The sequence below is a fragment of the Podarcis gaigeae genome (genome assembly GCF_964106915.1).
Source record: "Podarcis gaigeae genome assembly, chromosome: 2".
NCBI classification, from domain to species: domain Eukaryota; kingdom Metazoa; phylum Chordata; class Lepidosauria; order Squamata; family Lacertidae; genus Podarcis; species Podarcis gaigeae.
In genome coordinates, this window is record NC_139679.1 from 32,731,251 (window position 1) to 32,743,917 (window position 12,667).

The 12,667-nt window shown below is 48.2% G+C and overlaps 1 protein-coding gene across 2 annotated transcripts in view; it reads left to right on the forward strand.

The window, feature by feature from the left end:
* The window catches only part of GCGR (glucagon receptor), a 42,097-nt gene that overhangs the window by 25,477 nt on the left and 3,953 nt on the right, over positions 1–12,667 (forward strand). For both annotated transcript variants that reach the window (XM_083727627.1, XM_083727628.1), the window contains exons 2-10: positions 58–198; positions 303–399; positions 1,595–1,702; positions 4,047–4,168; positions 4,352–4,458; positions 5,996–6,149; positions 7,291–7,450; positions 12,008–12,068; positions 12,337–12,406. In XM_083727627.1, coding sequence (XP_083583753.1) covers positions 145–198; positions 303–399; positions 1,595–1,702; positions 4,047–4,168; positions 4,352–4,458; positions 5,996–6,149; positions 7,291–7,450; positions 12,008–12,068; positions 12,337–12,406 — 933 coding nt within the window. In that variant the 5' untranslated portion in view covers positions 58–144. The remainder of the gene's footprint in view (positions 1–57; positions 199–302; positions 400–1,594; positions 1,703–4,046; positions 4,169–4,351; positions 4,459–5,995; positions 6,150–7,290; positions 7,451–12,007; positions 12,069–12,336; positions 12,407–12,667) is intronic.

Here is a 12,667-nt window from a genome sequence, read left to right on the forward strand (position 1 = left end):
CAGAAACTTGCAAGACTTAAGTGCTCCTCTTTTCTCCTTCTATCTTATCCTTCGCAGGGCTCTGCTAAACCGGCCACAGGACATTCTGTAGGCAGCCAGCAGCTCTGGGAACATCCCAATGCGGCTTTGCAGCCCTGCAGAGGGATGTCCCAGCCACGTCTTCTCAGTATCCTGCTGGCACTGGTGGTGTGCCCTCAGGTAAGGGCCTTGGTCTCCAACCCTCCCAGCCCCTCTCCATCCCAGGCCTGAGAAGCACATATATATCAGGCCGGTCCTCCTTTCTGCTGTCTTTTTTCCTTCAGGGACCCTCAGCCCAGATCATGGACTTCCTCTTTGAGAGCTGGAAGGCCTATAGCGAAGAGTGCTACCACAACATGAGCCTTCTGCCACCATCCACTGGTGAGACAAGCGCCCCCTGGAGGTTGGGCATCAGAGCACTGAAGTTGGGGGTGGGGGCAAGGAGGGGGTTGGACATTTATCACTCTGAAGTGCAATGGACATTTAAAGGCACTGGTCAGTTTTTCCACCCAGCTGCTTTTCTTGCTTGTTTGTTTGTTTAAGCTCAGCCTCCTTGCTAGGCAATGAGCAGCTGAGTGCTGGGACCACATGCATCTGTGCATGCTGTGGAAACGAGACAAGAATTTTGGAAGCTTAAGGGGCATAGCAAATTGCCTTACATTGAATCAGACCACCATGATAGCTTGGTAGAGTCTATACCAGGTGTGGTGAACCCTTGGTTCTCCAGATGTTGCTCAGCTGCAACTTCCATCACCCCTGTCCATTGGCCATGCTTGCTGGGGCTGATAGTTGTAGTTCGACAACATCTGGAGGGTCAAACGTTCCCCACACACCGGCAGTGGCTCTCCAGGATTTCAGACAAGGCGTCTTTCGCAGCCCTACTTGGAGATGTCAGGGATTGAACATGTGGCCTTCTGTATGCAAAGCATTTTCCCTACCACTATGCTACGGCCCTATGCCAAGCTTGAGGGAGAAAATGAGCTACCTACAGTGCTGGGTCCCAGAGGCAAGTGTTGTTTCATAAATCAGCATACGCAAAAGATGAGGGGTTCTTTTTCTTTTTCTCAAGAAGTTGCTGTAAAAACTGTTTCAGACAGCAGTAGAGCACAAAGGGTAGGCTGAGGCAGGGTGGAGGTGAGGTTTGTGGATGAATTACTAGGCAGTTGTGTGTGCAGACACATGCATGTGAAGCTGGCAACAAGGGTCCCATATGTGTCCCAAGGGCAAATTCTGCTGGTTGATGAAACACGTGAAGGACATTAACGTGGGGAAAGTTTCCTAATTAAAGAAAGAGTAAAAAATAAGGACGAAGCTGCAGTGGCGTAGCGTGGGTTGTCAGCACCCGGGACAAGGCAAGTAATTTGCGCCCCCTAACCTGTGGATTTGCGCCCCCTAACCCGTGGATTTGCGCCCCCTAACCCTAACCCCCAGATGTTGCGCCCGGTGCGGCCGGCCCCCCCTGCACCCCCCATGATACGCCACTGCGAAGCTGTACACATATTCAGACACACATATAACCCGCTGTTCCTACCACCATATCACACACAGATCCTAAGTTTTCTCCTCTCTTTGACAGAGCTGGTCTGCAACCGAACCTTTGACAAGTACTCGTGCTGGCCTGATGCACAGCCCAACAGCACTGTCAATGTTTCCTGTCCCTGGTACCTGCCCTGGTACGACCAAGGTGCGTGCACTGGGGGAAGAAGCAGACTGGAATGGGCCTGTGCTCTTGGCAGGGGGGTAAAGGAAGGAAGTGACATGGGAGAGTTACTCAGGGCCCAGCCACACTTTGCCTTAAGTCCATACCTCTTTGCGCCATTTTTAATTTGGTCCAGGCCTGGGTGTTCCCACTTGTGATTTCTGCCTCTGCTTTCCCTTGAAACCCCATGTTTTCCTGTTCATGCTTCCTATAATCAATAGTCTGCTTTTAAAGTTCTCTCCACCTTCAGTTCCACTCACCTGTGGCAGAGAGTCAGAAAATCAGAAAAGCCAGATACTCAGGAAACTGGATAATCAGATAATCATTCAACATGCACAAAAGGAGCCAGGACATTTCCACTACAGTGGTACCTCAGGTTAAGAACTTAATTCGTTCCGGAGGTCTGTTCTTAACCTGAAGCTGTTCTTAACCTGAGACACCACTTTAGCTAATGGGGCCTCCTACTGCTGCTGCGCCGCCGCAGCACGATTTCTGTTCTCATCCCGAAGCAAAGTTCTTAACCTGAGGTACTATTTCTGGGTTAGCAGTGTCTGTAACCTGAAGCGTCTGTAACCTGAAGAGTCTGTAACCCGAGGTACCACTGTACAGGGATGGTCCATCCCATTTCACCACCTGAGGTGAAACAGAAATGTGCTGTTCCCTGCTCCCCAACTTTCACTGTTGCCGGAATGCCGCCTTCAAAGCACTGCCACTCATCTTTCCCACCCCGTGCAGGTGGGGAGTGGCAATGCAATGCACAGGAACACCACTTCCTTGCCAAGTTTGGTGAGAGCCAAGGCATTCCAGGTGTTGCTGCTCGTCTTCTCTACCCCAAGAGATGCCATGCACCAGAACATCTCTTTTTTTGCCAGTGAGAGAGGGTTGTTCTAGCAGTGGCAGAAATGGTGGGGCAGGCAGGGTGCCTCCAAAGCACTTCTGTCATCTGAGGCAGGTGCTTCACCCCGCCTCATTGGTGAGCTGGCTCTGTTCCAATACATATTACAGTGGTACCTTGGTTCTCGAACTCAATCCATTCCTGAACTCCGTTCAACTTCCAAAACATTCACAAACCAAGGTGCAGCTTCTGATTGGCTGATTGGCCATGGAAACAATGCCGACAGCAGAAACGGATGATCAGCTTTCGAAAAATGGATGCAAACAGGAACACTTATTTCCAGGTTTGCGGGCTTCAGGAGCCAATTTGTTTATCAACTAAGCCGTTCAGGAACCAAGGTACCACAGTATTTAATACGTATTATTACAGGCAGAAAATAAAGCTGCCTTTGGAACCATTGCAACCAATAAAAGCAAACGAATTGGGACACACAGATTTTGCACATATATCACTTGATCACTGTTTTAATATGAGCACCAAACAAGGAAGAGTAAACTAAAAAAAAACACATTTTAAGCATGTTGAGGAAACTAGAAGTGGGGTGCTCGAAGCTGGGGAGACAACTGGAAAAATTATCCCACAGGGGTAGGCAGGGAGAGAAGGAAAGGAGGTGGGAGCAGACTTCCCACAAAACAGCTTCCTGGAAAGCATGCAGAATCCAATTCAGGAACTATTTTAGGACTGGTTCAGAAGAGAAACACATTTTTCTTTGGGTTTTCCTCGTGACATTTGTTCCAGTTCCGCAGTAAACAACAGGTTTTCCCAGGGAAAGTGGTGGGACAAAGCAAAAACCTATGGACCTGTTATAACTAGTGATACAAAATACTAGAAATCATGGGACAAACGAAAGTGTGGCTGAGCCCTAAGAAGGGGAAATAGACAGGAAAGGAATGAAGAGGGATCGAGATGATAATAAACTAGAGAAGGATGAGGGAAAAGTACTGAGGGTGCAGGAGATGGGGACTGTGGGAAGGCACAGAGGAATAACAACAAACGGTCAGAACAAGTATAGGGTGGAGTTATAATAATAATCCTAATAAGATCACAAAGGATAAGGCAACCAGTGACTACTAGCCATGTTCTGACTTCATGGACAGAGGCAATATGCCTCTGAATACCAGTTGCTGGGAATGACAAGTGGGGAGATGGTTGTTGCACCCAGGTTCTGGTTGGTGGGCTTTGTGTAGACAACTGGATGGCTGCTTTGCAATCGGGATGCTGTGCCAGATGGGCCTTCTGATTCAGTCGAGTTCTTCTTCCTCTTGCCTTATGCCAGGCTTCCTCAAACTTGGCCCTCCAAATGTTTTTTTGGCCTACAACTCCCATGATCCCTAGCTAGCAGGACCAGTGGTCAGGGATGATGGGAACTGTAGTCTCAAAACATCTGGAGGGCTGAGTTTGAGGAAGCCTGCCTTATGCCTTCATTCCCTACAGTGAAGCATGGCTATGTATTCAAGAAGTGTGACCCAGATGGACAATGGGTGACCACCCCCGAAGGGAAGTCGTTGCGTGATGCTCATCAGTGTGTGATGAACAACGAGACCATCTTAGAGCAGGTGAGAGCATGGCTATCTAAATGAGTCCTGGGGGCTGTCTGCAAGAACATTCCCTGCCTCCGTTGACTCCATTGATTTTGTACTCAACGTACTATACCCATTTTAAAGAGCAGATAGATTACCAGGATTAGTACCATCCCTTTGGGGCCTCAAATTGTCTCTTTCCTCTCTTTCGACTTCCAGGAGTGGTTTGCTAAGATCTACGGGAGCTTCAAGGTGATGTACACAGTTGGCTACTCGGTGTCACTCTGCACTTTGATCCTTGCCTTGGCTGTGCTGCTGGGCTTCAGGTGCCTTGGGAACTGGCCTGGGAGGGGTGGGGGGGATGGTGATGGGGATGGGGATGACCACATTGAGGGGCACTGCCCAAAGCGGTGAGGGGGAGGGAACCGGGAAGTGGGATAGTAAGACCAGATTTCATTTGGTCCTCCTAGAAGGAAGTGGAATGGCTGTAGGTCTGCCTGGAAAGAAGTGAGATGACAGCTCAGTTGGTTAAAGCATGGTGCTGATAATGCAAGGTTGTAACTTTGATCCCTGTATGGGGCAGCTGCATATTCTTGCATTGCAGGGGGTTGGACTAGATGATCCTCAGGGTCCCTTCCAAGTCTACAATTCTATTATCCTATCTGGTTGGGTGGAGATGGAGCTCTTTTAAGTTGGAAGGGATCCGTCCACACTGGAGATGCTGGGAATTGCTCTTTACATATTAACGTCTTTGGCAGAAACCAACACTTTGCATTCTTTCTGACCGAGTGAGACAAATTACATACAATGCAGTTTTGTGTTTCTTTAAAAATATATTTTATTAGAGAAAGTTGAGGTGGATTCATTCAACCCTCTTTTTTCAGCACAAGGTTGTTGCTGCTGTTTTACATTTACTCTGTTGGGTTGATCCATTTGGATCCCTAATCGCGCGGCAGGTTCAGCAAGTGCACACATTGAGACTACAAATTAATTTACCTGTCTCCAAAAAAGTATAAGATCAGGAGTGTCACAGGTCTCTCTGCTAGCAGGCACCAGATAAAAATTATCCCTGTGGTAGAGAAAGCAGCCATGTCAGAATGCAACTTTGGGAAGTATGCATGTTGCTGTGTACTTGTGATGAGAATATATGACTGTGTGGGTGTGTACTTACGTCAGTTGAATGAAGTGTGTGTGTGTGTGTGTGTGTGTGTGTGTGTGAGAGAGAGAGAGAGAGAGAGAGAGAGAGAGAGAGAGAGAGAGAGAATATGACCCTATCTGCACTATATATTTAAAGCAGGGTCATACCCCTTTAAACTTATATTTAAAGCAGGATCATACCCCTTTAAACTTCCTGGTTCTCCCCAAAGCTGTAGGATTAAGAAATTGTAGGATTAAGGATGCTGATAGATATTAGGAGACCCCCTCCCAGAACTACAATTCCCAGAGCTCCCTGGGAAGAGGGATTGATTGTTAAACCTCTCTGGGAGTTGTAGCATTGTGAAGAGAATAGGGGTCTCTTAACACCACCCCTAACAAAGTGCCTTCCTGGGTCACGTTGGTCTGGATTTAATGAAAATATTTTCTGGTCAAAATCTGCAAAATATTTCCAGATTGGCCAGGAGCTCCTGGTAAGCCACACGACAGTTCACGAGAGAGCAGAGCATGGGTGAATGCGTAGGTGTGGAATGAGGAGCAGAGTGGAGAGCACAAGGCATGGAGGAGCGGGAGTGGGGGTTTAGTACAGTGGGGTGAAAGAGAGAGATCAGGGTGCAAGGGCTGGGAGGAAGATCTGGGAGAGAGGCACTGGCTGCATGGTGCTGGCCATGCTGGACAGGCGTTGTTGACAAGCTCCCTGCTCTCCAGCAAGCTGCACTGCATGCGCAACTACATCCACATGAACCTCTTCGCCTCCTTCATCCTGAAGGGCATCTCGGTGCTTATTATCGACAAGCTGCTCAACACTCACTTCAACCAGAAGATTGACGACTACAGTGTGGGTCTTTGGCTGAGTGATGAGGTGAGTTAAACATTCCTGTTCCCCACCCCCTTTTTTTCACACTTGCTTAATTTTCATTTCCTTTGTTCCCTTTCCCCAGGGAGCATGAAGGTTCAGTTGATTCGCCTCTGCACCACACATAAACAATTATGGTAACCCAACAACCCCTGCCTACAATACTTGGTAGCTACACACTAGGGGCCACTCCCAAGTAGTTGTTTTCATATAAAAATTCACAAGAGCCAGCAAATAAGGGGGGAAAGGCATAGGATGTTTTCTCAGAGCTTTCACGATGCTTAAGTCAGCTTGTAATGCATCCATAATGTCCCGGTTAAAACCTAAGTTTGGCGACTACCGTATTTTTTGCTCTATAAGACTCACTTTTTCCCTTCTAAAAAGTAAGGGGAAATGTGTGTGCATCTTATGGAGTGAATGCAAGCTGCGCAGCTATCACAGAAGCCAGAACAGCAAGAGGGATTGCTGCTTTCACTGCGCAGCGATCCCTCTTGCTGTTCTGGCTTCTGAGATTCAGAATATTTTTTTTCTTGTTTTCCTCCTCCAAAAACTAGGTGAGTCTTGTGGTCTGGTGCGTCTTATAGAGCGAAAAATACGGTATATCGTTTCTCTGATGCATCCAGTCATGAGTTAAAAACATACCCCCAGAGTGCAAGAGCAATTTCTGGTATCTGGAATTAAACTGCTGGAAGGCTGGACCGTGTGGGCTAAGCCCTGCTTCAAATGAAGCCATGCCAATAGCATCCCCAATAGCACCTTCTTCAACCCTCCTCTGGTTCAGTACTCACCTTCACTCATGGATATGGGAACCAGAACCACCAGGCTTTGCTGTCACCAAGCAGCCTGAACCAGCTACATTTCCAAACTTGATCCAAGCCATTGCCTCGTTGCCAAGTCCTACGCATTACTGCCACTTGAGACCTCCTGTACTGGCGGCTTTTGTTTTTAACGTACCAACCACAAAACTATGGAGAGTGGCAAACTGCCGCCCCCATGAATCTGCCTGCTAAAGGGACATGTTCACTTTGTGTTGAAGCTGATCCAGGGGTTGGGTTGTAGAGAGGGGTAGGGTGGGGGAGGAGAGCTTCTCGCTGAGAGTTCCTGGACTTTCCTTGCCCTTCTCACTGACCCCTTGTCATTCCCCCAGGCAGCAGCCAGGTGCCGGGCAGCCACTGTGTTCATGCAGTACGGCATTGTGGCCAACTATTGCTGGCTGCTGGTGGAGGGGCTCTACCTGCACAACTTGCTGGTGTTGGCCGTCTTCTCCGAGCGCAGCTACTTCAGCCTCTACCTCTGCATCGGCTGGGGTGAGTATATGCAGGGTTGCCAAGGCCCTGGAAAGGACGAGTGACTGAGTGTCAGAGGCACCTTCGCTGGAGCAGAAACAGCTGGGCGAGAGTCACTGAGGGTGGCAGGGAAGGAGAAGCACTGTGGCTGGAGATTGCGCTAATCTGCACTGTTTATTATGGCAAGGGTGGGGAAGCTCCAGTCCATATGGGCCAAAATGGTTTCCCTCGAAAGACGTCAGGTGTGGGGCAGGCAGAGATGCGGCTTGACCAGGGGATGTGCTGATGGGCGGTGACTTCAAGTCTGTTGATTAATAGCACTTCAAAGAAATTTGGCTTGTGGGGGGTAGGGGAGATAAGGCCAGGATTCCCACCTTTATGTTATGGGGACGGGGCATATGACCTTGTCTTAGAGTTATGGGATGGGGAGAGTGTGACACAGAAGGTAATGATGGTGACAATGGTCAGTGTTGGAGCCAGAGCAGGGCTGTCCTGTGACATTTGCCGCTGTAAGCAAATCACCCCAGCAACACCCCTACCTCCATGATGACACCCCTCTGCAGATCCGGGGGGCCCTGCCTCCCGCCATACGTGCACTGCGGCCAGCCCCACTACAGCAGGGCTGGACTTGGGTCTTTCAAATTTCAGTGGCGCTCTGTATGAGGCCAAAATTCATCGCACACCCCCTTCTCTTGCTGCTCAGTTTACCATGTTATACAGTGGTACCTTGGGTTAAGAACTTAATTCGTTCTGGAGGTCCGTTCTTAACCTGAAGCACCACTTTAGCTAATGGGGCCTCCCTCTGCCACTGTGCCGCCGCTGCACGATTTCTGTTCTCATCCTGAAGCAAAGTTCTTAACCCGGGGTACTATTTCTGGGTTAGCGGAGTCTGTAACCTGAAGCGTCTGTAACCCGAGCTACCACTGTAGTTGCAAGCCCTGCTGCATCCCCTAGGCTAAGCACCCAGTATGGTGGAACCAGTCACGCTGCCCTAAATCCATCTCTGACAACACCTGCACCTGCAATGCTGCCATGATGCAGTGGCAGCAGTGAGGCTGCAGCAATGAGGGCACAGTGGCAGTGGTCTGTGGCAGTGGCACAGACAAAGCCCCGGCAGGGCTGGCAGCGGCACAGTGGTGGGGCCCAGAGTGTCATTTCAGTGGACTGAAGGACTCTGAAGGACTGAGATCCATCAGAAGCTCCCACTGGAGGAAGGGGAAAGGGTCATTTTTGCCTATTTCACCCCTTCTCTTCCCCCTCTCACTGTTTTAGAGGATCCCCTACGCCTTCAGTTGTTCAGAGTGCGCAGGGGGGCTTCAGAGGGAAAGAGGAACTGGCAAACATCACCTGCCCCCTGCCTCCAGCAGGAGTTTCCTGTGAATTGAGTTATGCTCACAGAAACTCTGAGTCCAAGGCAGATAATGCCTCATTGCTTGACCAACACAGTGCCATTTTACCCAGAATTTATTCCTCTAAGTAACAGAGGTGCCTTTGCTTTACTTTTCTGTACATTTAAAAAAAACAACTTTGGAAGAATGATAGCCTCCACAAGCCCTCCTGTGGGTGAAAGACCTAGATATGCCATTGAATGAGCATGTTGCTTGATCAATGGCTTTCTGCAATCACTGTCTTTTAATGGCAAGAATTAGATTATAAAGTCCCAAGTGCTCCTTTATCTAGAGCCTTCCTGAGTAATTTTTTGTCTATTAAAATCTTGCATGTTCAGACTTTGCAATGGTTTCAGATTAGCTAGGAATTGTGAGGTTCTGGTGAAGCCAGCATTGAGCATCCCTACCTTACTATTTATTTCCTCTAAAAAGAGAAAATCAAGATATGCCTGCTTGAATGTCAGATTTGACCCTTGTGACTACCAGCTACCTGCTAAATAGCTGCCTTCTTTCTTTCTGAGCGTGAGAGACTAAAGGGCAAGCAAGACGTGTTATGAATGATGCATGGGCTGCAATTGAGAAGAGCAACAGCATATTCTCTCTCGGTTTTCCTGGTAAACATCCAGTAAAAGATAGATGGATGTGATGTCATCATTCTCAGAGTTTGCCAACCCTAGGGATGAGTGAATCAGTCTGTTTGCAGCCTGTGTCACTTTTGCAGGCATTCTGCAAGAACACATTAAGCTGCAATTTTAAAACATAATAATGCCACGTGACAATTCACATTTCTCCCCATACAAATAGAAGCATAAGGCTGCTGTCATGCTGGAGTTCACATAGCCCCCAGTAGGCAGCCAGGCCAACTCCAGCATAACAGCATGCAGGTAAGTGGGCAAGCAGGCCATTTGGCAAGTAAGCAGCATGGGTGGAAAGCGGCCCAGGCAAGGGGTTGAACAAAAGGGAAGAAGTGGTCCACAGAGAGGTTTGACAAACCACTCTCTGAAACATCTGTCCCGCTCCGTTAAACATGGCTACAGCAAGGTTTAACAGGGGGCAGGGGCTTCAGAAAACAGCTCTCTGAAGTGCCTCAGACTTTCTTACTTTAAAAGGTGGGGTTGGGGTGAGCTGTGAGGGGGGAAAGGAGGGGTGTGGGATAAGCAGGGGGTGGAGCTGTTAGGTGGGGCAGGGGTTTGGGGCAAGCTGTGAAGGAAGGAAAACTGTGAGGGGATCAGCCAGGGGGTGGGTGGGGCATAGGAGCAGCAGCCCCTATTCAACAAGTAAATATGTATCTGAACTTAACATTCTTTCAAAATATGCATTTCCAAACACCTCTTGTCTCAAAATACATATTTCTAAACGTTTCCCCCTTCAAAAGACCAATTCCTAAACACATTTGGACACGTATTTTGAGGCAAGAATTGTGCTGGAACATTTGGGAAGTGTGAAAGACGTCAGCTAACTAAGTTCAGATCCACACATTGGCCTGGGAGGCACCGATCAGGTGAGCTCATATCAGAAATAACAGAAACAGAAGCATGCCAAGCCCCACCTCCTGCACTCGATTGGCTGCTCCTTACAGCAAAGGGGGGGGGGACATTTTGGGTACGATAATGACACCGTCTCATCTGTCTTCTTTCAGTAAACATTACTGGGGAGACATGGGAAGGAGACAGTGCTGTTCTCCGCAGTAGTCATCCATCCCTCATGACTAGTAATGTTTGCCCCAAAGGGCAAGCAGCTCTACATGGAACAGCACATTGTACTGCAGCTAAGGACATGTAGAGATTGTAGTTTTTGAGGGCATTCTGTTGTTGATGTTTTCAGTAAAAATGATCACCCACCCTCTTACCCCCACCATGGTCTCATGTCAAGTAGATTTTTGAGACATTGCAACAGTAGCAGCAGCAGCAGCAACAACAACCCGATAGCATCTATTTGACCAGAGACAACAGTGGGTGAGAGATATTTACACTCTGGCTAACAAGTGGTTCTTATCATACCACTGCCTAATTGCTAAAGAGCTACTGCCTGCATGGGACTTCTGATGCCAACTCTTGCATCTTATCCCTCGGGTAATCAACCTAGTGCCCTCCAGATGTCCTCAGACTTCAGCTCCCATTAGCCCCAACCAGCAGGGTGAATGATCAGGGATTATGGGAGTTGTAGTCCAAATAAATTTTGAGGACACCACTTTGGCTGCCTGCATCTTATCCTATCTATCTTAAAAGCAGGTTTAATCCATAAACTGGGCTCCTTTGGGAGGAAGGGTAGGATATGAGTTTAATAAATAAATATACTTTTCCACATTCTGTTTTGAAAGTGTCTGATGGTGCTTCCACATGGCAGACTATTGTGATCTCAGTGCTACACATGCATGCAAGCTTTGCACGGTGCCCACACAATGCTGATATTGGGTGTTGTTGTTGTTGTTGTTATTTTGAACAACATAAAAGCTAAAAAGGTATACTATATCATATGGGATGGCATTTTGATGTCATGTGGTCACTGCCCAAAACTTGGTCTACACGAACATCACTGAGTCTGCAGTAAACTCTCCCATAACAATGCCATTTGTGCCTCTTGCTAGCTGCTTCCTACTAAGCAATTATACAGACACAGTTGTATCCAACGAAGTCATTTCATGAGCAGAATGGCTCCCGCAAACACGATGGGATTTCCCTTCCCTCTCCTCCCTCTTCACACCCCTGCCACTGCCTGCAAGCCTGCTCTGGAGATTGGGAGAGGGACCTGGAGCAGGTTTGGGAGGAAGGAAGCCCCTCCGCAATCTAGAAACATCCAGGTCTTGCCTGGAAATCTGAGGTTTTGTCTCTTTCCGGTGAAGCCACGCCTAAACCACATGTGCCATTTGGCAACCAGGCCAGGTTGGATTGTCTCTGTGTTCATGGAGCCTGGGCTGGGAGACAAGAGCTGTCAACTTAGATTGGCCTCTTCACCTAGAGAATGCATAACTCCAAGCAAATTGACTGCAGTGATACTCCCAAGATTTGAGGATCCCTCGACTCCCTGCACCTCCTGGTTGCGTTTAATGAGCCACTGGCAGATCTTGAGTCAGGATGAATCTAGTGCAGAAACTCTTCTTAGGTTAAATTCCTCTGTCCTGCCAGACAGAGGCCGTTCCTTTTTTAATAAATAAATAAATAAAATTTCCCCCCCTCTCTTTTTCTTCCAGGGGCCCCAGTACTCTTCATTGTGCCATGGGTAGTGGTGAAATTTCTTTATGAAAATATTCAGTAAGTTCCAGGACAATGTGTGTCTCTGCCGTGCAGACTGTTTGTAGGTTATCTGTAATGCTTCTGTCATTGCCAGGCAACTTAACAGGTGACATTCCTATGAGGGCTATGGGTGTGAGCAGACCACATTGTACTAAGTGTGAGCAGTGGGGGTGGGAGGTGCTGCAAGGAAGAAGATAGTGTGCCAGGCCACACTTGTTGCACACAATCCATGGTTTCTTTCTTTCTTTCTTTCTTTCTTTCTTTCTTTCTTTCTTTCTTTCCTGAGATGCTGGAGTACCAATCATAACATGGGGTTCTGGTGGATCCTGCGTTTCCCTGTGTTCCTGGCCATCTTGGTGAGTTCTCTTTATTCCTCGCTTGTCTCAGATGCCCACTGAACCGCCCACAATGGCTGTCCTTGTCCAGCAAAATCCAGAGGGAACAATCATTTTCCTGCCTCCAGCCTTCTTATTTGGTGTTCCTGAAAAATGAATAGGGCAACCTCCAAGTAATAAAATGTCTAAGGGCCACAATGTGATGCACCTTGTCAGGCAAGGGGTAGGTGGTGAACCAATTTTGGCCTGAAAGCCACATTAGCCACGTTGGGGGTATGCACA